General features: G+C 54.5%; 3 protein-coding genes across 3 annotated transcripts; all 3 read right to left on the minus strand.

The window, feature by feature from the left end:
• Positions 1 to 1,352: 1,352 nt before the first annotated feature.
• KLK9 (kallikrein related peptidase 9) lies at positions 1,353 to 6,206 on the minus strand. Its single transcript, XM_029926183.1, has 5 exons — positions 6,128 to 6,206; positions 5,799 to 5,955; positions 3,308 to 3,573; positions 1,979 to 2,115; positions 1,353 to 1,543 (listed from the first exon to the last, which is right to left on the minus strand). The coding sequence occupies exons 1-5, from the start codon at positions 6,168 to 6,170 to the stop codon at positions 1,391 to 1,393; spliced, it is 756 nt and encodes a 251-aa protein (XP_029782043.1). The 5' UTR covers positions 6,171 to 6,206; the 3' UTR covers positions 1,353 to 1,390.
• Positions 6,207 to 10,228: 4,022 nt separating this feature from the next.
• On the minus strand, positions 10,229 to 14,289 carry KLK10 (kallikrein related peptidase 10). Its single transcript, XM_029925598.1, has 6 exons — positions 14,225 to 14,289; positions 13,685 to 13,789; positions 12,836 to 13,016; positions 11,960 to 12,234; positions 11,618 to 11,751; positions 10,229 to 10,856 (listed from the first exon to the last, which is right to left on the minus strand). Exons 2-6 carry the CDS (start codon positions 13,773 to 13,775, stop codon positions 10,704 to 10,706), a joined length of 834 nt encoding a protein of 277 aa, XP_029781458.1. The 5' UTR covers positions 13,776 to 13,789; positions 14,225 to 14,289; the 3' UTR covers positions 10,229 to 10,703.
• A 1,876-nt stretch (positions 14,290 to 16,165) lies between these two features.
• Positions 16,166 to 21,120, minus strand: KLK11 (kallikrein related peptidase 11). Its single transcript, XM_029925165.1, has 6 exons — positions 20,927 to 21,120; positions 19,091 to 19,163; positions 18,280 to 18,436; positions 17,665 to 17,930; positions 17,014 to 17,150; positions 16,166 to 16,618 (listed from the first exon to the last, which is right to left on the minus strand). Exons 2-6 carry the CDS (start codon positions 19,128 to 19,130, stop codon positions 16,466 to 16,468), a joined length of 753 nt encoding a protein of 250 aa, XP_029781025.1. The 5' UTR covers positions 19,131 to 19,163; positions 20,927 to 21,120; the 3' UTR covers positions 16,166 to 16,465.
• Positions 21,121 to 21,409: the final 289 nt, after the last annotated feature.

The following is a 21,409-nucleotide window of genomic DNA, read 5'->3' on the forward strand; positions in this document are numbered from 1 at the left end:
TCTGCCTGGTACTAGATTCTGGAGGCTTTTAACTGGGAATCTCCGCCTCCTGCTCCGCCTCCTCCCGCTCAGGAGCCTGCAGAGCGTCAGGGAACTGGACCCCTGTGCTTGAGTGAGGAGGGGCTGAGGGGTTGAAAGAGAAATCTTGAGGGAGGAGGAGCTGGGATCTGGAGCTCCTCGGGCTCGAGAGAGAAGGACCTCAGTGTTGTGACTCCTGGGTCTGAAACAGAAAGAGCCGGGAATGCGGACTACTGGGCTCCGAAGGGGTTGAGGGTGAAGGGCTAGGGACCTGGACTCTGTGTCCAGGGGAGGTAGGGGCTGGGCGTCTGAACTTCTGGGTCTGAGGAAGGAGGGGTCTTGAGGTCCGGACTCTGGGTCTGGGAGTGGGAGTTGGGATTCTGGATTCTGGGTCTGAGGGAAGACGGAGCTGGGGACCCACACTTTTGGGTCTGAGAGGGGAGGGGAAATAAGATAGGCGTGAATTTTTGGTCTGAGGGAGCAGGGGGTTGGGGGCTGAATTCTTAAGTCTTTTTAGAAGGAGTGACTTGGAGTCTGGGTTCTTATGGGAGCAGGAGGCTACTGCCACTAACTCGGAATGGAAGGAAGGTGAGTCTTCTTGGTCTCGGCTGCTGAGGGCGGATCGGTTCCCGCCCGCTGCCCCCTGAGAGATCCGGGATGTGGGAAGGCAGGTTTGGGAGGCACCGTGACCTGGTTTCCCCCTCCCCTGGGGGCGACGGGACCAGCCCAAGCAGAACCCAGCGGCCTTGCTGCAATAGGGCTGATGGAGACAGACTGTAGGCAGGACTTGCTAGGGGCTTCCGGGGAACTGCTATTCGGCAGCGATTGCCTGTCTGCCCACCGCCGCCCGCCCGTTCCCTTCCTTTATCCCACGACACTGGCAGACTCAAGGCGCGGCTCTGCGCGTTTATTGTAAAATCTTCCATTGGCTCTCAGTAGGACCCCGCCAGGATTCAAACGCCCAGGGGCGGGGCTACGAGGGGCGGAGCCCGACAGCACCTCAGTCCCTAGTTGGGGAAGCTGCCGCGCCCCTGACGTCACGGGGGAGGGAGCCCTCGCGGAGGAGGCGGGGTCACAAGGGGTGGTGGCCAGAGGAGGAAACCTCTTTGGGCAAAGCTCCGAGGGGAGGAGCTATCTGGTGGAGGAGCTCCCGGAGCGCAGCCCTAGGTGAAGCTGTTCCACGGGGGCGGTGCCAGCTCTCGATGAGATCATAGAAGGCGGGGCTACGGGGGGCAGAGGTGTCTCCCAGTCCATTCCGAGGGGGCGGAGCCTGAGTTTCCAGGGTGAGCCTCCGCGCTGTTGTGGCCAGAGCCCTGCTGTTACCCGTTCCCCTGCGCCCACCCTTCTCTCCTGTTCTCTGAGGCGCGAGAGCTCAGTTGTCCTCCATGGTCTTTCGGATCCAGTCCACGTAGTGGCATACGCTGGTGTACACGGCGGGGCGCCGGGGTCTGGAACAGGGCTCGGCACCCCCAGACACCACACCTGCCAGGGTCCCATCGCAAACCAAAGGACCCCCAGAGTCGCCCTGTGCGCAGAAGAGCAAAGAAACTGTTAAGCAGGTGTATTCATGATATTACACTGGCCACTTCCTCTTAGGAAGCCCTCCTCTCCTGACACCTTGGAGTTCAGCTGGCCTGACCCTCCTCCTTCAGACTTAGGAGTAAAAGCTCATACCCCTCACCTCAACCCTGCACCCAGCCTTCTGGGATCCTAGTCCCCTCTTCCCTCAGGACTTAAAGTCTGTTCTCCCAGTCCCCTCCTTCTTTAGATCCTGGAGTCTGGGCCCACAGTCCCCTTGAAATTCAGGAATCCTGGTCTTGGCCCCATCTTTCCCCAGGACCCAAGTGTCCCAGATCCCCATTTGCTTTCATCCAGGAAGTCTGGGGCCCAACTCCCTAATTCCCTAGGGCTAGGAATCTGGCAGGATACCTATTCTCTTCCGCCCCAGAGTAGGACTCACCTGGCAGGAGCCCCGGCCCCCCTCCCAACGGCCGGCACAGAGCATACTGTCAGAGATGTGGCCCGGATATGCCAAGTGGCACAGTCTGTGGTCCAGGATGCTGATGTTCGCACACTGTAGCGTGAGTGGGTACTGCACTGTTGGCAAAAGAGGGCAACCCGTAGAGGATCAGCAGCTGTGCTTACCACACTCAAAAGCCCCTCCATCCAGACCTTCTCTTAACGAGGACCCAAAGAACCACAGCATAAGCCTCTCAAAGATAGAAACAAGAGACAGTGACAGAGAAATCATAGCATCAAAGAGAAACAGATGTTTGAGGAGAGGGAGCGAGCCAGAGAAACAGTCAGAGAGTCAAGAGCCAAGGAGAGATACATACATGATACACAGAGAAAAACAGAGACCATGGCAGGAGATAGACCTCTGAAGGGGAAAGAGATTCTCAGGAAGCAATGAAGAAAGAGAGGGAAAAAGGCCCAGAGATGCCAAGGACAGTGAGATAAAGGGAGGAGACATTTATGGTCATTGGCAGAGATAGAGATAAAGACTTAAGAGATACTAGACACAAAAATAAATAAATAAATAAATAAATAAATAAATAAATAAATAAAAATAAATAAAAAGAGATACTAGATACAGACAGGGGGACACAGCGTGTATAATACAGATATGGGTATAGATATACATATACCCATGTATATGGATATTGACAGGCAAATAGAAGTGGGTGGAGGGGAGTGTGCAGCCACAGCAGCCACTGGAGGGCACTGTAGTGGACCAGAGAACCCACATCTGGTCTGAAGCAGGCAGTCTCCGCTGATTCTGTCCAATGGCTGCTATTTTGGGAATGTGGCTCAGGAGTTGCCAGTTCTTTGAATTTTTCTGGCAAATGCAGAAATTTGGCTTCTGTATAAAATCTCCAGGCTTTAGTTGTTGGCAGCAACAAATGCAGACTATTTTTTCAAGGCACTTTGAACACTGACGTGGGGAAGCTAAATATGGCTAATGGGTTGCTGATTTGTGACTCTGAGAGACCATACGCCTCATGTCCATTCCGAGATACATGTATTTTCACATTTAAACATCTCTAAAATCCAGGATGTGTCTTCCAGCAAATGGTGTCATACAAGGATTAGAGGGAGCTCCCCCTGCCCCATTCTTAGTAGCTGTAAAATAATGATGCATCTTTAATTTATAGCAGCTTAGATTTTTTTCTCTATCTATCTATCTACCTACTTATCTATCAGATGAAAAGGCAGAGACAGAGAAACAAGGGGGGATTCAGACCCTCAGCATGAGACATGAGAGATTGAGTTGTGAGCAACGCTGTACCCTTAGGACTGGACACGGCCCCCCAGCCTGAGATGAGGCACTGGGTGCCTGGGGAGACGCAGGTCTGGCTGAGGTTGAGGGGCTGCACAGCAGCCCCCAGGTGTGCCTTCCTGGGCAGACGGATCAGCATGATGTCATCATTATGGTCTTGGGCTTTGAGGTCCTCGTTGAACCCAGGGTGGGGGAAGAAGTCTGTGACCCGGAACAGTTGCTCTGGGCCCTCCCATCGCCAGAGGTGGTGTTCCCCAAGGCGGACCCACAGATACCTGTTCGGACAGGCCTCAGAGGTCAAGCTGGGTGTCCTCCAGGGTGATACGTGCTTCTCAAGCCACACGCTCTCCCTGGGCCCCCATCATCTCTGTATGACCCAGAGTGCTGTGTGATTTTAAGCAACATACATACCCTCTTTGGATCCCAGCTCCTCATTCCATCCTTTCGTCTGCCTCTATCTTTGTAACCCTTCCCCCAAAACTCACACCCCTCCCAAGTCCCATACCAAGTGAGCCGTCTTCCTTCCTGCCCCACCTGGAGCCTTGACGGTGACCTGGGTCCCCTGGAACTGTGTAGGCACATGGAGGCTCCACCTACCATACAACAACAGCCCCACCTCCTGCCCCCACAGGTCTGGTGGCTTTTGTGGGGAGTGGCTGTGTGTGTGTGTTGGTGTGTGTCTGTGCAAGGAGGGGGATGGGAAATGGAAAATCCCAAGTTGGGGGTCACCCATGGACTCAGGTTTTTCCTGTAGCCATATCCCTTACCCTCAGTGCTTGTCTTCCTGAGGCCTAACCTCAAGCTCTCTCACTGCAAGCCCAGTCTACCTGCTTTTCTCTGGACCTGTGCCCAGGACAGCTGGGGACTATTTGGGAGTATATGTGTCCATTCCTCAGCCTCTGGCCTCTGACCTTAGGGACAGGCTTCTGATTAGGAACTCAGGATTTAAGGCGTATGAGGTGTTATTTCTATCTTTCATCCTCTGTCACCTCCTTGCTTTGGCTCCATGTCTGGGAAATCAATCCCCTCCCCCAACTCATCCTCACACCTAAATCTTTTCCACCTCCACATCTCTGCTTCTCTCCTTCGTCTTTGGGGCTGAAATCTGAACATTGTTCTCCTAGCCTAAAGTACAGACATGAGCTGAAAGAGGTTCTATCATGGAGTGATGCATTATGGGAAATTCCCACACAGCATTCTGTACCAACCCCATGAGCTTCATTCCTGGAGGGAAGAATATCAGAACAAGATGAATGACTCCTTTCCAGAGATAATATAGAAAAGATTCCACATCAGTTAGATTAGAATATTTTATAAGAATACCCAGAATCTAAATTCTGGAATTCTAGGATTCTAACACACCAGGAATATATGATTCTAGAAGTCTATGTTCTAGAATGTTATGAACCCAATATTCTAACATTCTAGATTTCTCTGGATCAAAAAGTCTAGGGGGCTTTAAATTATCTGAGTGAAATCAGGGATTTAAGGGGTCTAGAATTTTAGTATTCTGGGACTATAAGATGAATTTCATCACTCTAGAATTCTATAAACCAATGGTTTTAGAAATTCAAGAAGCTAGGGTTCTAATAGATTGAGACTCTAGAATTTTCTAGATTAAAACTTGGGGGATTTTAAGAATCTGGAATGACAGCATTCTGGGATGTTTAATTCACAAGATTCTAGATATGTATAAATAGAAGCTTCTAGAATTCTATTGATGTAAGATTCTAGGATTCTGCAAGTCTCAGTATTCTAGTATACTCTGAATCAAAGATTCTAGGACCATGAGCTTCTATATTCAATGAACCTACCTAGAAACTGAATCTAAGATTCTAGGGTTGTGCTATCCAATACAACTATTGAACACTTGACATGTGGTTCTCCCAAACTGAGAGGTGCCATGTGTGTAAAATGTACATCTGACTTCAAAGGCATATATTAAAAAAAGACTAAAGTATCATTCATAAGCATTGAAAAGTGGATTGCAAATTGAAATAATATTTTGAGTATGTCAAAGCAAATCTATTATTAACATTAATGCTAATCATTTCTTTTTTACTCTACTAGAAAATGTAAACTTACCAATGTGGTTGGAGGTCTATATCTTCTGGGGTACCACTGCTCTAAACTCCCAAGTTTCTACCAGTCTCTGAGTCTCTGATTCTAGAATTCTCTGAATCTCATGGATCCCAGATTTTAGGAGTTCAAGACTCTGGATTTTTCTGGATCAGAGTCTAGGCTTCTAAGAGTTTCAAATTTTAGACTCCAAGAATTAGATTATTTGGGCCTCTAGAATTTGGAGAGTCAACTCTAATTCTAACAGTTTAACTTTTGGGAAAAGAAATGAAGGCTAAATGCTGCCTGCCCACAGCTCCCTCCTTTCCCCCCCAAGGCCCCTTGACCCCCTTGCCCTTTCCTTATCCACCCCTCCCCCCACCCCACCCCCACCCCACCCGCTTCCCGCGCGCTGCCATGGAATGGTGCCCGGGTCACTCACGGCTTGCGGCAGTGGGCAGCTGTGAGCAGCCAGCGGTCACTGATGAGGGAAGCCCCGCAGAAGAGGTGGGTGAGGAAGAAGAGCCCAGCCTGCCAAGGCTGCGAGTTGGGGCGGCATTCCTGGGCTCCGATTGCTCGGGTGTCTGCCCAACCGTGCCCTGGGGTTGGGTGGAGGCAGAGGGGTCAATGCCAAGCTCGGTGGGAAGGCTGAGGGGGGGCGGGATTCTGAGATGCCTAGCAGGAAGGGGAAGAGCAAGTGCGGGGAGGGGGGAGCTGAGGGGGCTCTCTGGGCGTGTGCACAGCCAGCAGGACGGACCGAAGGAGCCTCACCTGCCAGGAGAGAAAGCAGAGCACAGACGAGTTTCAGCCTCATGACCTCGGGGTGCCTGGGTCTTGAGCATGCGTTGGGGTGCTCGGTGCTTCTTTAAGGTAAGCCATGCCATCTCCTTCCTCCTCTCTGGGGCCGCCCCTGTGATTAATCTGGGTTGGGAAATGTCCCTGGAGGAGGGGGAAGCCCTGGAGCCTTGACTGGGGGCCTTGGGAATGGAGGTGATGTGGGGGGACCCCCCTGTTCTCCATGTGTGGATGAGCTGGTGGCCTGCTGGGCCAGGGCTTGGTGAAATGGGGGAGGGGCCCTGGGATCTCCAGAGAGGGGACCACTCATTCCCATGATCTGGGGATGAAAGCCATGAATACAGGATAGCCTGTGACCTGGAGGAGGAAGAGGGACAGGAAGATGATCCCTAAGGCTGGATCCTGAGGCAGAAGCAAGTTATTCTTGAACGAAACTTGTGGTGAGCTGTGCCGGTGTCCTGGACAGGAGGGAGGGACGCCCTCCCAGAAAGCAGACTAGGGTTGGGAGAAACAACAAAGACTCAGTAGGAAGGAGGAAGGCAGGATGGGGCAAGGGGAGGAAAGAGAGAAAGAATTACAGAGAGAGAATGGCAGAGACAGAAGGATGGGGGATGAGAGGAGAGAAAGGAGGATACACAGATTGAGCAAAGCAGAGACCACCAGGAGCCACAGGCGTGTGCACACCCTACCCTGGGCATCCAGGCCCCTTCCCGCAAGAATAAAGGTCTCTCCTACAAGGTTGAGGAAATGTGGTCCCAAATGGATTAACCCACTCTTGTCATAAACTACCCCATCCCCTTCTTGATATCCCCACCCACCCAAGGACCCACATGCCAACACTCCTGGAGCTCAAGTGCTTTCCTTTTCTCTTAATACCCAGATCTTGGCCAAGTCCTGAGACCATCGCCCTGTTTTTTCATCTCTGCTCCTCCATTGCCCTTCCCATCGGCCCATCCTACCTGTCTCTCTCCCCATCCCTCCTCCTCATCAGGTGGACAGCCCCTGCAGGGTCAAGCCCGGATCTGACCCATCTCTGTGTCTCCAGCATCACCCTTTCAGGGCTGAGCGCTTCTTGGGGGGCCTCAGGAGATGTTCATTAAATGAGTAAATGTCTTTCTCCATATTCTCTTCCTGGTAAGCTCCAACTCATCCTTCAAGACTCAGCCTAAATGCTCCCCCCTCCAGGAAGTCTTCTGTGATTTCTCAAGGAAGAGTACATCGTTTCCTCCCTTGGGCACTCACAGACTCTTCCACTTTCTGTTGCCATGACCCTGATGATCAGTCTGGGGCTGGGTTCCCCTTGAACCCACTTCAGAGCGTGAACTCAGAGGCACCTGGGTGGCTCAGTCAGTTAAGCATCCAACTTTGGCTCAGGTCATGATCTCATGAATCACGAGTTCAAGCCCCCACGTCAGGCTCTGTGCTTGGAGCCTGCTTCTGATTCTCCTTCTCTCTGCCCCTCCCTGACTCATACTCCGTCTTTCTCTCTCTGTCTCAAAAATAGAAAAACACTAAAAAAAATTTTTTTTAGAGCATGGACTCTGGAACTGGACCACCGGGGTCCAAATCTCAATGCTGGCAACCACTAGGACTGTGACGCTGGGCAAGTCACTGGACCTATCTCAGCTTACTTATTTTTTTTAATGTTTTTATTTATTATTGAGAGACAGAGAGAGACAGAGCGTAAGCATGGGAAGGGCAGAGAATGAGACAGAATCCGAAGCAGGCTCCAGGCTCTGAGCTGTCAGCACAGAGCCCAAAGCAGGGCTCAAACTCATAAACCGTGAGATCATGACCTGAGCTGAAGTCAGACAGCCAACCGATTGAGCCACCCAGGTGCCCCTCAGCTTACTTATTATTAAGAAGGAATAATAATTCAGGTTGTCGGGTGATTGAACAAATTAACCCATCTGAAGCCTTACAACAGTGCTGGGCACATGGTAAGCACTCAGCAAAGATGTCTATCCATCTCCTATAGAGCCCCACGCTGCCCCCATGACAGTACACATCACTCATGGTTGTAGGGTGTCTTGCTCTCTCTCCAGACAGGGAAGTCCGTCTTTGAGATCAGAGACTGAACAGCCACTATGTGCTAAGTGCCATACTAACTGCTGTCCATAACATCCCAACAGTTCCCTTCGTTGATTGTACTCTGTGCCTGGCAGGTAAGCGTTTCGTGTAAATTATCTCTTTTAACTCTCATAGGAGTCTATCTTATCTCTAGTCCCCAGAGGGGGTAATTGAGGTAGAGAGAGCATTCACGCAATTTTCTCAAGGTCACAAAGTGACAGAAATGCATTTCCTTTTCCACCTGGCACATCCCTACTTATCCTTTTAACCCCCATGCAAATGTCCCCTGACCTGAGACCTCTCTGTCTCCTCAGAAAGAGTGCTTGGCCTCTCCTTAGGGCACCCTATGCTTCCTCCTGTCACAGCACTGATCAATTTTTGTCATTTATTCAACAATGTTTTAAGTGGTTTTTGTGTGCCAGGCACTGTGCTGGGTGCTTAAGAAAATCACAGCAAATAAGTCAGAGTCCTTGCTTTCATGGACTGAGTTGAGGGAGACAGGGGGACAGATCATTAAGCAGTAAACAAATAAATGAGGTCATTTCAGCTCTAACAAGTGTTGCAAAAGGAATAAACCAAACAATGGATTGTTGTCCTGATAAGGGCAGGGACCGCCAATAGCCAGGGCAATCCTGGAAGGCTTCTTTGAAGAGGTGGCCTTTGAGTAGCAACCTGAGTAAGCAGAAACCTGAATGACAAGGATGGAGTTCTTGCCTGTCTCCCTGACCTGACTGGCAGCTCTTCGAGGGCAGAGCTCAGGCTGATTCATCTCCAGGACGTGGAGTGCGGCACAGCTCAACAAACACTGTAGCATGATGACTATTGGAACGGGTGATTTGCCTTTAAAAATGAATCCAGGGGCGCCTGGGTGACTCAGGTGGTTGGGCAACGAACTTGAACTCAGGCCATGATCTCACGTGAGTTCGAGCCCCATGTTGGGCTCTGTGCTGGCAGCTCAGAGCCTGGAGCCTGCGGCGGATTCTGTGTCTCCTCTCTCTCTGCCTCTCCCCTGCTCACGCTCTGTCTCTCTCCCTTTCTCAAGAATAAATAAACATTAAAAATTTTTTTAATGAATCAAGTTTTCGAGGTCCCACCTACTCTGCTTCTGATCCTTGCGTGACGAACTCAACTGATATGCCTAATTGGCGTTTCCTGGGCGTGCTAATGGGGGTGGAGGAAGGGAGGTGAAGAGGCTCAGCGCTGGAAACCGTGGGCCAGGCTGTGGGCTCTGTGAGGGCAAGGGCCATGTGGCTGGCGTCACCACTATGTTCCCAGTGCCCAGCATCAGGCCTGCCATATAATAGCTGCTCAATAAATTGGCGTTTGAAGGGGCAGCCAAGAACAGCTTGGAATGAAAGTTTCTGCTGTGCGTCTGTTCACTGATGGAATGTCTCCAGAGGCCAGGCTAAGTGGAGACACCTCTGCCTGGATTCTCCAGCATGGAAATGTTGACAGGGAGATACGTTCAGGGAGAGGAAAAGAACCCTTCTCCTTCCAAATTTTCAGGGTGAAATTTCAAAGTCAGTTTGGGGCGGCTCGAGCCTGGAGGTGGACTGGGAGCCGCGGGCTCGGATCAGAGGATGAGAATGGACAGAGAGTGGAGCTGGGATTGGGAGCTCGTGGCTGGTGAAGGGATGAAGACGGATCCAGCCAAACGCTTCCCCCTAAATCTCAAGCTGAGTGGGACCCAGGGTAAGGTCCCTTGGGTTCCCGTGGCCCCAGGAAGGCAGAGAAGGGACCAGGTGATTCAGAGGTGGCCCAGCTCCTGCTGACACAGGAAGGACTGGGGTGGGCGGACCCAGACATGGCAAACAGGGGGTGGGAGGGAGGAAGTGGCTAAGGGGTGCTACATGGCACTTGAGAGAGGAGGGTGGGGAGTGTGATTCTCCCATCAGCCCTTGGGATTGGGGGCTACTTCTGTGCTATTCTCCCCAGGACACAGAATCGCATATGTTCTCACCAGGACCTGTTCTCAGATCATGACAACAGGTAACGTTTAGTCAGGGCTCATCACCCACTGTTAACGCTTTACTGATCATTACCATAGCAACCTACACACTCATCTCATATCAGCGTCTCCTCACAATGCCAATATGATATAGGCCCTTCATCATCCTCATTTTCCAGGTGAGGAAACAGAGGTCCAGAGAGGATGCTTAGCTCATCTGAGGCCACACAGCAGGGAGTGGTAGAAGCAGCCAGTTGGGTGAGTGACAACTCCTCCCAGAGGCGGGGTGACCACCAGCTTCCTTGTTTCTCTTACATTAAAAACAACAACAACAACAATCTTTGCCATCACTTTTGGCACTTTGGCTCCAAAGCAGGCAGGGAGCAGTGGTGGGCAGGGAGGATGGGGGGGAGGAGAGGCGTCAGCAGGTGTGGATGCGCAGTGGAGGTTCGAAGGGGGCAGGGGAGGAGTCCAGCCCCCGCAACTGCAGAGGAGGGGGAAGAGGGCAGCCGGGAGAGGCGCCAGGCCTCTGGGTCAGTTGGTGCGTATGGTCTTCTCTATCCAGGAGGTGTACTTGCAGATCTGAGTGTAGACAGCCGGATGGTGAGCAGAGCCGCAGGGGTAAATGCCCCATGAAAGGACACCCTGCAGGGTCTCGTCACAGACCAGAGGGCCACCAGAGTCACTCTGGGGGTGGGGAACAAGAGATCAAATAAATACACCAATCCAAAGGCTGCTGCTTGGGGATCTGGGATAAGGATAGGGAGGGAAGGGGGTTGAGTAGGGTTGGAGTTGCATTTGGATAAAGATGAGGTTGGGGGGCGTCTGGGGAGCTCAGTCGGTTGAGCGTCTGACTCCGGCTCTGGTCATGATCTCGTGGTTCATGAGTTTGAGCACTGTCGATGCAGAGCCCACTTTGGAACCTCTGGCCCTCCCTCTCTCTGCTCCTCCCCCCTGCTCTCTCTCAAAAATAAATGAAACATTAAAAAAAAAAGATGAGGGGGGTTAAGTCTGAGCTGGGTTGGGATGGGGCTGGACTGGGGGTTGTGGACATCGGAGGGGGGGAGGGGAACGGAGATGTGGTACAACTGGGATTGTGGTGAGGCAGCGGGAGATGGAGACGGACCGACTAGTAGGGGTACGGTTGGGGTTTAGGAGTGCTTTGAAGATGGGAATGCAGCTGGGGATGGGGGTCTGAAGTTGGGAATGCAGTTGCACATGGCGTCAGAAGTTGGTAGGGTTGGGCATGAGCAGATGGACCCAAGGAGGTAGAGTCGGACGTGGGGCGGGGATGGAGTCGGGGTAGGGATGGGATCGTGTTGGACATGCGGATGACACTGGGGTGCCTGTAGGGTTGAGGACAAGGACGGGGCCTTCTGATTTCCCATAATGTCCCTATCCTGGCTCCCATGAGCGAGAGCCCCTCCCTGGCCAGCACCTCCCCGTACCTGGCAGGGGTCCTGACCCTGGTCCAGTCCTGCACACACCATATTGTTGGTGACCACACCAGGGTAGAAGACCTCGCACTCTTTAGGGCTCAGGATAGTGACCTTGGAGCAACTCAGGCCCCTGTTGTACTTCACTGACAGGAGAAAATAGGAGGTGATCCTGTGGCCTCCAGGAGTCCAGATACCCACCCAGACTGTTCCCATCCCAGACCCCCAACCCCCAGCCCCTCCTTCCTCAGACCCAGGGTCCCATACCCCAAACCCCCTCCCCGCTCAGACCCAGGAGTCCTGGCCCTCAGTTCTTCTTCCCCTAATTCAGGCCTCAGGGAGCCCAGCTCTTGCCTCTTCGGGTGGCCGTGGTGCCCCAGCCAGCCACCTGGCACTGATCTCCTGGCTGGGCACAGCGGTAGGGCAGGCGCAGGGTCTGGACGCGAGGCCCAAGCACAGCCGGCCTGACCAGCTTCAGCAGCATGAGGTCATGCTCGTCCGTCCGCCTTGGCAGGATGGGGCCCAAGCCATGTTGGTACTTGGGGTGGACAACAGGGTTTGTGGTCCTACGGAGCTGCTCGCCCTGGAGAAGCAGCAGGTGGTCGTCTGCAATGCGGGCCCACAGAGGCCTGGGGAGGGAAGAGCCACGTGGAGGTAAAGCCTTTGTAGGGACAGGGACAAGACTCTGAGTCCCTGGGAAGGAGGAGACTGGTAGCATAGTGGGAGCCCGGGCTCCTGGGTCTGAGGGAGAGAAACTGGGGGCTGGGCCTCCAGGGTCTAAGGGAGAAGAAGGTAGGGGAGAGGGGACCTGGGGAGCTGATTTTTGCAGGAATTGAGGACTGGGGGTCTACCTAGAGAAGTCTACCACTTCTGACCTCCCTCAGTGGGGACTCTCGTGAGATGAACGTCTTTAGTTCTAAATTCCTCACCAAACGGGACCTGACTTCAGTCTGTGGCATACAACTATCTACCCCTCAGTGGAGCCCAAGGAGTATCTACTACACGAAGGGTGGTGGACGTGCCAGGAAGCGTTGAGAAGGACCAACAGCGCCCCCTGGCGGCCATAGCACCCCGCTACCCCCTCCCCGCCTCTCCTCCCGCGAGAAGCCTTCCAGCTCCCGCAAGGAGCTGGGAGAGGGCGATACCCTCCAGTGCCCCAGCCCTTCCCGCTGCCTCCCCGGGACCTGCCTCCACCGCCCCTCCGTGGCTGCCCCAAGGAGCTCGCCCTACTTGGTCCCGCAGTGTGCGGCTGTGAGCACCCAACTCTTGTCCACTAGGACGCCCGCGCAGTGGAACTTGAGGCCACTGAAGAGGGAGACCTGCCAGGGTTGCGAACCGCGTGCGCACGAGGCGCCGGAGGCCACGAGGTCCAAGTCGGTGTCGTTTCGGGGGAGCAGCGCCACCTCCGCGGCTGGAGAAAAAAGGGGTGGAAACAGGGCGAGAGCTGGGCTTGGAGCCTGCGGGGCCCGCAGCCAGACCCAGGGAAGCCGGGGGTGAGGGTTGGAAATTGGGGGTCCCGCAGGAACCGAATGGAAGTGGCGGAGAAGAACGGCGGGAAAGGGGAAGGAGGCGAGACAGAGCGGAATGGAGTTGGGGAGAGCGAATAGGGGGGGTCGGGAGGGACGGGGACAGAATACAGAGCTCGGAGGAGGAATGGAACCCGACCGGGCCACCAGGCGGCGGGGACAGAAGAGCGCGGGCGGGAACAGCGCCGCCGGACGGTGAAGAGGGGCGAGGGCCAAAGGCAGTGAGGCAAGACTTGGGAGATAATTGGGCGGAGTTAGAAGGAGCGGGGACTGAAAGGGACTGAGAGAAAGGGACGGGGTTAGTCAGGGGCCGGGAAAGGAAGCCGAGAGGAGAAGGGAGGAGGAGGGATCCGGGCGCTGCGCAGGGGGCGCGATCCCCCGGGGCGGAGCTAGGAGAGGGGCCGGATGATAAAGGGGCGGGGCTACCCAGGGTCAGCAGGTGGGGGCTGGGCGCCCCAGGGGAGCGGGGTTGCGGGGGATGGAGATGAGAGCACGCTCTCCCATGTCCCCCGGTCCCTGGCACCTCCCGCCAAGCCCTTGTCCCCCGCCTTACCCCGGAGTTGCGTCACAAGCAGCGGCAGCAGCAGCATTGCCCTGGCCCAGGGGCCGGCGGCGGCGGAGGGGTGGAGGTGCGGGGGTCTCATGGCCCGGACTGAGGCTAGGGGGCGAGGGCTGATTAAAACGGAAGCCCTGTCCGAGACCCCCACCCCTCGGCGCCCGTCCGCCCCTCCTGGGCCAAGCTAGCCGGCGAAGACCCGCTTGACACACGACCGACGACCTCAGGGACAGGCGGACCGGCTATTCGGACCGGAACGCCAGGGATGGGCACCATTACCCTAACGACGCCCCCCGTGGCGTCCTCCAGGCCCTGTGCCCGAAGGAGGAGCCATCCCCAGACCCCGGTGTTCCCGGAATGCCAGCCAAGCAGCATTTGGGTTTCGCCCGCCTTCACAGGTGGCGCGAGGGTCCGAGGCTTAGAGGCGCGTCCCACAGACAGCGAAACAGGTTCAAACGGGGCTCCAGCCCGCGACCCGAAGGTCCCCACCCATGCTGTCTCGACCCGCCCCTACCAGGGTATGGCATCCCACCTCACCTGGGAGTCGCTGGGGGGAAGGCGGGAGGAGGCTCCGAAGTGCCTCTGCCCTGCCGAGTGGGCCGGAATCCTCTGTCCTGGGACCCCTGGCCAGGCCTTCCTTTTTAACCCCGAAGAGCCCGGAAATTTCCCCACCCTCCCCCCAGGGATTCACTCCCTCCCTTTCCCTCTCCCTAATTATACCGTGGGTGGGGCTGGCATCCAACCTGGGCCCCAGATTCCTGCTCTGGGAGGGGCCCAGGGAATACAGGCTCCTTCTAGGGCCCCAAACACCCTTTTTGGAACTGGATTCCATGGGGATTCCCCAGGTCTCCTGTTTCCAGAAGTCCTCTCACTTGAGGAGAGGAGATCCCAGGGCGTTTAAGGGTTTGGGGATAGTGTTGGGAAGACGTGATTGTGAGGGAGAGAGAAGAAAATAAACAAGGAAATGCATACCTAGCATGACAGAGAAAAGCCAGAATGCTGACCAGGAGAGACGGAGGCAGAGACAAGATAGACGGAAGTAAAGGGTAGGAGCCACACAGACGGGAGACACACAGAGACAGAAAGGGAGCAGAAGGGGGAATGAGCCAGAGGAGGAATGCGAGCAAGAGAGGGATACTCCGTGCAGAGCCCATCCCCACAGTCAGAACAGGGGGCTCAGCAGGTGGTCTAGTGAGTCCCGCCCTCTTCCTCACGTTTGGGGAGGGGTACACTGTGCATCACACCCATGTATAGTCACATCACATCCTCCCTGTCACCTGCGTGTCTTCAGGTGACACACGGGCCCATGAATCACAGGAGGCCAAGGCCACAGAGGAAGGTCAATATCACCTGGGCCAGCTGCTTCCTCCTTTCCTCTCCAATGAGAAATGGGAGGCCCAGAGAAGGCAGTGATTCACAGGAGGTCACACAGCACATCCCAGGTCCAGCTCTGGGCTCTTACTCCTCATGCCCATAACCTCCCCTGCAAGGTGAGCAGGATGTCAAAGAAGACTCTGAGTTCTGCACTATCTGTGGGGCATCTTCTCCAGGGGGAATTGAGTTAACTCTAGAGGTTGTCCAGCTCCATTCTGTCCAACATCTTACATCAGTGGAAATGCCCTCTATGCGATATTCAGTACAAAGCCAGATGTGGCTACAGAGCATTTGATATGTGGCAAGTGTGACTGAAGAAGTGTCTGATTTTAGGTACTTTTAGATACTGTTCATTTAAATAGTCCCCTGTGGAGGCGCCTGGGTGGTTCAGTCGGTTAAGCATCTGACTCTCGATTTCAGCTCAGGTCATGATCAGCATGGAGCCTGTTTGGAATTCTGTCTCTGTCTCTGCGTCCCTCCCTGGCTTGTGCACGTGCTCTGTCTCTCAAAATAAATAAACACACTTAAATAAATAAATAAATAAATAAATAAATAAATAAATAAATAAATAAACAGTCCCAAGTGGTTAGTGGTTAGCGTATTGGCCAGCACAGGTCTGGCAGAACTGCCTAGGATGGAGTTTGGAAAAATCAACAACAATGATGGCTCCTTTTCTTAGGTCCTAATTATGTGCAGGCTGACTTAACCTCATGTGTTATCATGCTTTTACGTTCATGGTTTTGCAGATAAGAAAACTGAGGCTTAATCGAGTTTCGCTCTGTAGTTAAGAAATCAGCTTGCTTTAAAAAAAGAAAAGAGAAGAGAAAAGAAAAGAAAAAAGAAGACAAGAGAAAAGAAAAGAAAAAGACAAGGCAAAGAAAAAAAAAGGAAAGGAAAAAGAAATCACCTTGCTTTAGAGTCCTTGCTCTTCTTACTGGCTGTGTGACTATGAGTAAGTGACTTGTTTGTCTGTTTCCCAGTTTCCTCATCTGCAAAATGGGTACAATAATAGCACTCAATCTTTGTGAAGATTAAGTTGGTTGATATGTTTGAAAGCCCTTGGACCAGGTCTGGCATATAGTAAGCACTCCAAAGATTCCTTCACTCAGTAAGTCTTTATTGAAACCTTGGTGAGTGCCTTTGGGGCTGGGGATACAACAGTGAACCAAACAACACTTCTTTCTCAAGAATCGCAAGTTAGCACAGGGCAGGATTTGAACCCAGGCCTCATTAATTCCAAACCCCAAGTTGATTATTAAATTACAGTGTATCTCATAGTTAAGGTGGCTGAAAAGAAAAGATACAAAGGCAGCATCGTCTCTTGGGCTTGCCTATTAACAGAGCGAACGAGGCACATCACCAAGTAGGGATCAGGGGTGCTGGGCTGTGGTAAGCTGGTGCTGGCTAATTATTCTCCATAGTCTTCTGGATCCAATCTACGTATTTGCAGACCTTGGTATAGACACCAGGCTTTCTGGTGACAGCACATGGGTCCTGGCCCCAGGAGATAATGCCTTGAAGAGACCCGTCACAGACCAGAGGGCCCCCAGAGTCACCCTGAGTATGGAGAGAGAGACAGCCAGTCACAAAGGGGGTGGGTGGCCATGGGGGAGGGTCGGGATTGGACACAGTATTGGTGTTGGGATTGGGGTGGAGATTGAGGATGGGGTTGGCGAGAGGATGGGGATGAGGTTGGAGCTCTGGGTAGCAGTAAAGATGGGGTGAGGGTTGAAAATGGATTGGGAGATGGTTGGGGCTGGAATTGGGGGTGGGAAGGAGGATGGAGCTGGGGATCACATGGAGGTTAGAAATAGGAACGAAGGGTGTAGACGGATTGAGGGTTGTAGGGAGGGGAGACAGGGTTAGGGCAGGGAATGAGATTGTAGATGTAGATGAAGAGGTGGGAGATGGGCGCGGAGATGTGGCCAGAGGCCCAGGCCCTGCCCCCTGACCTGGCAGGAGTCTTTGCCCTCTTTCCGAACACTGGCACACACCATGGTGTCTGTGATGTTGCCGGGATAGGCGTTCTCACACTCCTCGTGCGTGATGATGGTGATGTTGGCGCATCGCAAGGTATGGGGCAGGTGCACTGTGGAAACGTCATGCAGGAGTGTGGAAAACGAGAGCCCCCAGTCCCCTTCCCCAAGCTACAGAGCCTGCTCTGGGCCCAGGGACCTTGCTCCACACCCACCCCATACCCGGGTCCTGTCCTTGCTGGCACTCAACTCATCTCTCTGCCCCAGTATTGCTACCGAGGAAATTCATGATGCCAGTTGTTCTAAATGCACTATCTCTAATCCAGTCCTCGTAAGTGGGTGCAATTATCCTCATTTTATAGAGAAGAAAACCAAGGTTCAGATAAGTGGAGTCACTTGCCTGAAATCTGGCACTGAGCACCATCGCGTCTGTCTGACCCCAAGGCCCTGACGTTTGTCTCCCTCCGCCCTTACTTGTGTAGTCTTCTCTTTGATTTATCCCACCAGTGACACCCCCTTGCACTCTCCTGCTCTACGACTCTCCCCTCTGCAGGTTCCTCTGGTTCCCTCTGTCCCTCTGTCCTTCCACCCGCCCCGCCCCTCCGTGTCCGCCTCTGGAGCCCCTACACTGGGGGCTGGACGTGGTGCCCCAGCCGGAAATGAGGCAGCGGGTGCCAGGAGTGACGCAGCGCGATGACAGTGCGAGCGGCCGCACGGCCCTGGTGATGAAGGCCGCCGTCGCCATCTTCACCAGCATGATGTCGTTGCGGTGGTCTTTGTTGGGGAGGCTATTGTTGAAGTCTGGGTGGGGAAAGGACTCCGTGGCCGTGTGGGTCTGCTCACAGCCATCCCGCCGCTGCAGGTTGTGCTCCCCCAGGTGAACTATGTAATGGCTGAGGTGGGAGAGATGGCGGTCAGATGTGGAAGGTCAGGAAGAGAGGCAGGAGAGGGGAGGAGGGGAGACGCAGAGGGGAAGGGGAAGGGTTGAGTGCGCCTGAGAGAACAAAGGAGCGAAGCTTCACTTTCGACCTCATCCCCATTTCCCACTGAAGCCTCCTTCAAAGCCATAGCCCCATCCCAGCCCCCAACCCCCTTCCCAACACCTCCCACTCTTCCGTCCTGTCTCAGCTCGGTGCCCATCATCAGCGCCCGCCCCGCCCCTCCCACGCCATCCCCAAGCCCCTCTCCATCCACCTCTCCATCTCCAGCCCCCTGCGGGCCCACCCCAGCCCCCGCACCCACGGCTTGCGGCAGTGAGCTGCGGTCAGGAGCCATTTGGGAGCGATGAGCGTTGCCCCACAGAGTAGTCGTGTCTTCTGGAACAGAGCCGCCTGCCAGGGCTGGGAATGAGGAGGGCACTCATACCCCTTGATAATCCTGGTCTCTCCCCCTACATGCCCTAGAGGGGAGTGAGGGCAAAAGAGGGGCTCAGGCAGAAGTGGGGGCGAAGAGAACAGAGAAGGAGTGGATGGTATGGACCCCAGCCCTGTGTCCTGCTGGGTGCACTGTCTGGACAGGCCAGGAATTAAATAACCGAACTGCTTTCATACTGTTCTGGGCTCTTTGAGTGTCTCCTTAGCTACCCTGGCCCTTCCCCTGGCTGGGACCCCGTGACCTTTCCCCATTCCAGCATCTAAAGAGATTATTTAGGGGCACCTGGGTGACTCAGGCGGTTGAGCCTCCAACTTCAGCTCAGGTCATGATCTCATGTTCGTGGGTCTGAGCCCCGCATCAGGCTCTGTGCTGACAGCTCAGAACCTTGAGCCTGCTTCGGATTCTGTGTCTTCCTGTCTCTGCCCCTCCCCCCCTCATGCTCTGTCTCTTTCTGTCCCAAAAATAAATAAAACAAACAAACAAACAAAAAAGGAGATTATTTATGCCTGGCCTGGCAAGGGGCATCTGGGACCTCATTATGGCTCATACATCCATTTAGATCCTCTATGGATTATTCTGTATTTTGAGTATCAGTCTTATCAATATCCAGACAGAGAGGGCTGAGAGATCTTAAGGATTAGAGAAGGAGGCCCCTGCCTTCCCCCACCCCCCACCATACCTGTCACCAGAGCAAGCATGATTAATCGCAGAATCATCATGGCTTAGAGGGGAAGGGCAGGCCCCAGGTCCTTCTGGGAACAAGAAGGGACAAGGGGCCAAATCACTTGACGGGGAGACTATGGAAGGACTAGTTCCTGACCTCTCCTCCCTCCCTTCCCTGCCCTGGCTCCCTGCAGGCAGAAACAACAGGGTTTGAGAACCCCCCACCCCTGAGTTCTCACAGCTTCCCAGCCTCCAAACTGTAAAAATAAATCTTTGAGGGGCGCCTGGGTGACTCAGTCGGTTAAGCCTCTGACTTCCGCTGAGGTCATGATCTCATGGTTCATGAGTTCCCCACATCAGGCTCTGCACTGACAGTGGGAAGCCTGCTTGGGATTCTCTCTCTCTCCCTCTCTCTCTGCTTCTCCTTCACTCCCTCTCTCTCTTGCTCTCTCAAAATAAATAATAACTAAACTTAAAAAAATAAATCTTTGGTATCAAGGGGCCTTAGAGGGGCCCGATCTCAGCTAAAAGTTTTTGCAGCCAAAGAAGATATGGAAATTGCTGGGAAGGGCTTTGACTTTGGGGCAAGCAATTGGCTAGCCAATTTGAAGTCCGTCATGGTACCTGTAGGATGCATTTGGGAGAATGTTTTCCTTCTTGCCCACCTAACACCAGCATCATTTAGCACTACCCCAGGGTGATATGCGCCTGTACAGCAGGGGGCTCAGCCTGGGACCACGATTTAGCCTTGTCCTTCCAAATGCCTGCCCCTTTGAAGGACAGGCAGATAGAGCTGGGCCAGGCTGGTCAGGGGAGAGGCCAGTGCCCTCAGTGGCCCTGGCCGGCAGGTGGAGGGCTGGACTCGGCTATCAAAGTGGGGATCGAGGTCACTGAAGTTGGAGGCAGTTAGAGACACAGAGAGCCAGAGAGCACCCACCCGAGCCTAGAAGGACGGAGCAGAGGGAGAAAGGGTGTGGAGGCAGAGGGAGCCAGCCACACTGCGCGGGGTGGAGGGGCCTTCCCTCCCCTCCCCGACTCACAGGCTCTGGGTGGCCAGCGTCGGTGGTGGTGGCGGTGGTGGTGGGGGTGAAGGTGGAGGCGGCTGTGGCAGTTTGGGTCAGAGGCAGGTTGGCTCAGGGCACCAGGCAGGTGGCAGATGTGGGGTGGCCCCGATGACTAGGCCTCCTAAGCCCTGCCTCACTGCCCTGGGGCTGGTGCGTGTGTGCCCGCCTGCCTGCCTCTGTCACCTCTCCAAGCCCCTCTTCTCTCCGCTTCTCCGCCTGTCTGTGTCCTATCTCTTCAAGCCGAATCTGCCTCTCTTCATCTCTGCCGCTTCCTGCCTCTCTGTAATTCTCCGTGTCATTTTTCTCTTTGCCTCTCTGTGCTTGTGCCTTTCTGTCCCTTTGTGTCTCTCCGTCTCTGCCACCCTACACCTCCTTCTCTGTCTCCCCCTTCCCTCGGTTTCCCAGTGTCTCCCTCTGTCCTCCTGTCCCTGTTCTTCCCTCCCCACAGCCCAGGCCCAGGTGGGCCCCTGGCCTCCTCAGGGCCCTCCCTTCTCCATTCCAAGAAGGGGGGAAACTGGGGCGTCACAGAGGTGGGGCCACTGCTGCCGAAGGGGCAGGCCGGGAGGGTGGGGAGGCAGGTTGGGGCCTGTGGGAGTCGAGGCCCAGGAAAGGGAGTCAGCCCTCTGCAAGGCCTTAGCCCCTAGCATTCCTCTGGGGCTTTGTTTCTTCCACTTTCCCCTCCCGCTCCCCTCTCCTGCCTCTGCCCCCCCCCCCCCCCCCCCCCCCCCCCCCCCCCCCCCCCCCCCCCCCCCCCCCCCCCCCCCGACAAATCCACCTGTGACACTTACTCGCTGTGTGACTTGGGTCCAATGACTTCCGAATCAATCGGGGCCACCTCAATTTCCTGTCTGCTGATCCCTCTATCTCCCGGCTGGCTCTTTATCAGTTAGATCTCCTGCTTCTGTCTTGCCTTCCTCTCTCCCCGAACCTGAAGTGGGGCAAGCCGGCCGGGTATGGGTTCTGAAGGCAGCCAGGCCTGGCCTCAAACCCCGGCTCTGCCTCTTCCTACCACAGTGACGTGAGTCAAGGGACTCCACCCCGGTGAGGCTCAGTTTCTTCATCTACGAGATGGGGGGACAGCCCTGCCTTGGGGTGATTGGGATGAGGACTCCAGGAGAACAGAGTGCAGCAGGTGCTCAGCAAGTATTCCCACGCCCTCACCGTCACCCCTCACTCTCCTACCCCCCAGTTCCCTTCCCATTCACTGGGGAGAAGCTCTCTTTTCCCCCCCTGCATGGTGGTGAAGACAGAACCCAAGGGGTGGCCAGGGC

The sequence above is a fragment of the Suricata suricatta genome, chromosome 16 (assembly GCF_006229205.1).
Source record: "Suricata suricatta isolate VVHF042 chromosome 16, meerkat_22Aug2017_6uvM2_HiC, whole genome shotgun sequence".
Lineage (NCBI taxonomy): Eukaryota > Metazoa > Chordata > Mammalia > Carnivora > Herpestidae > Suricata > Suricata suricatta.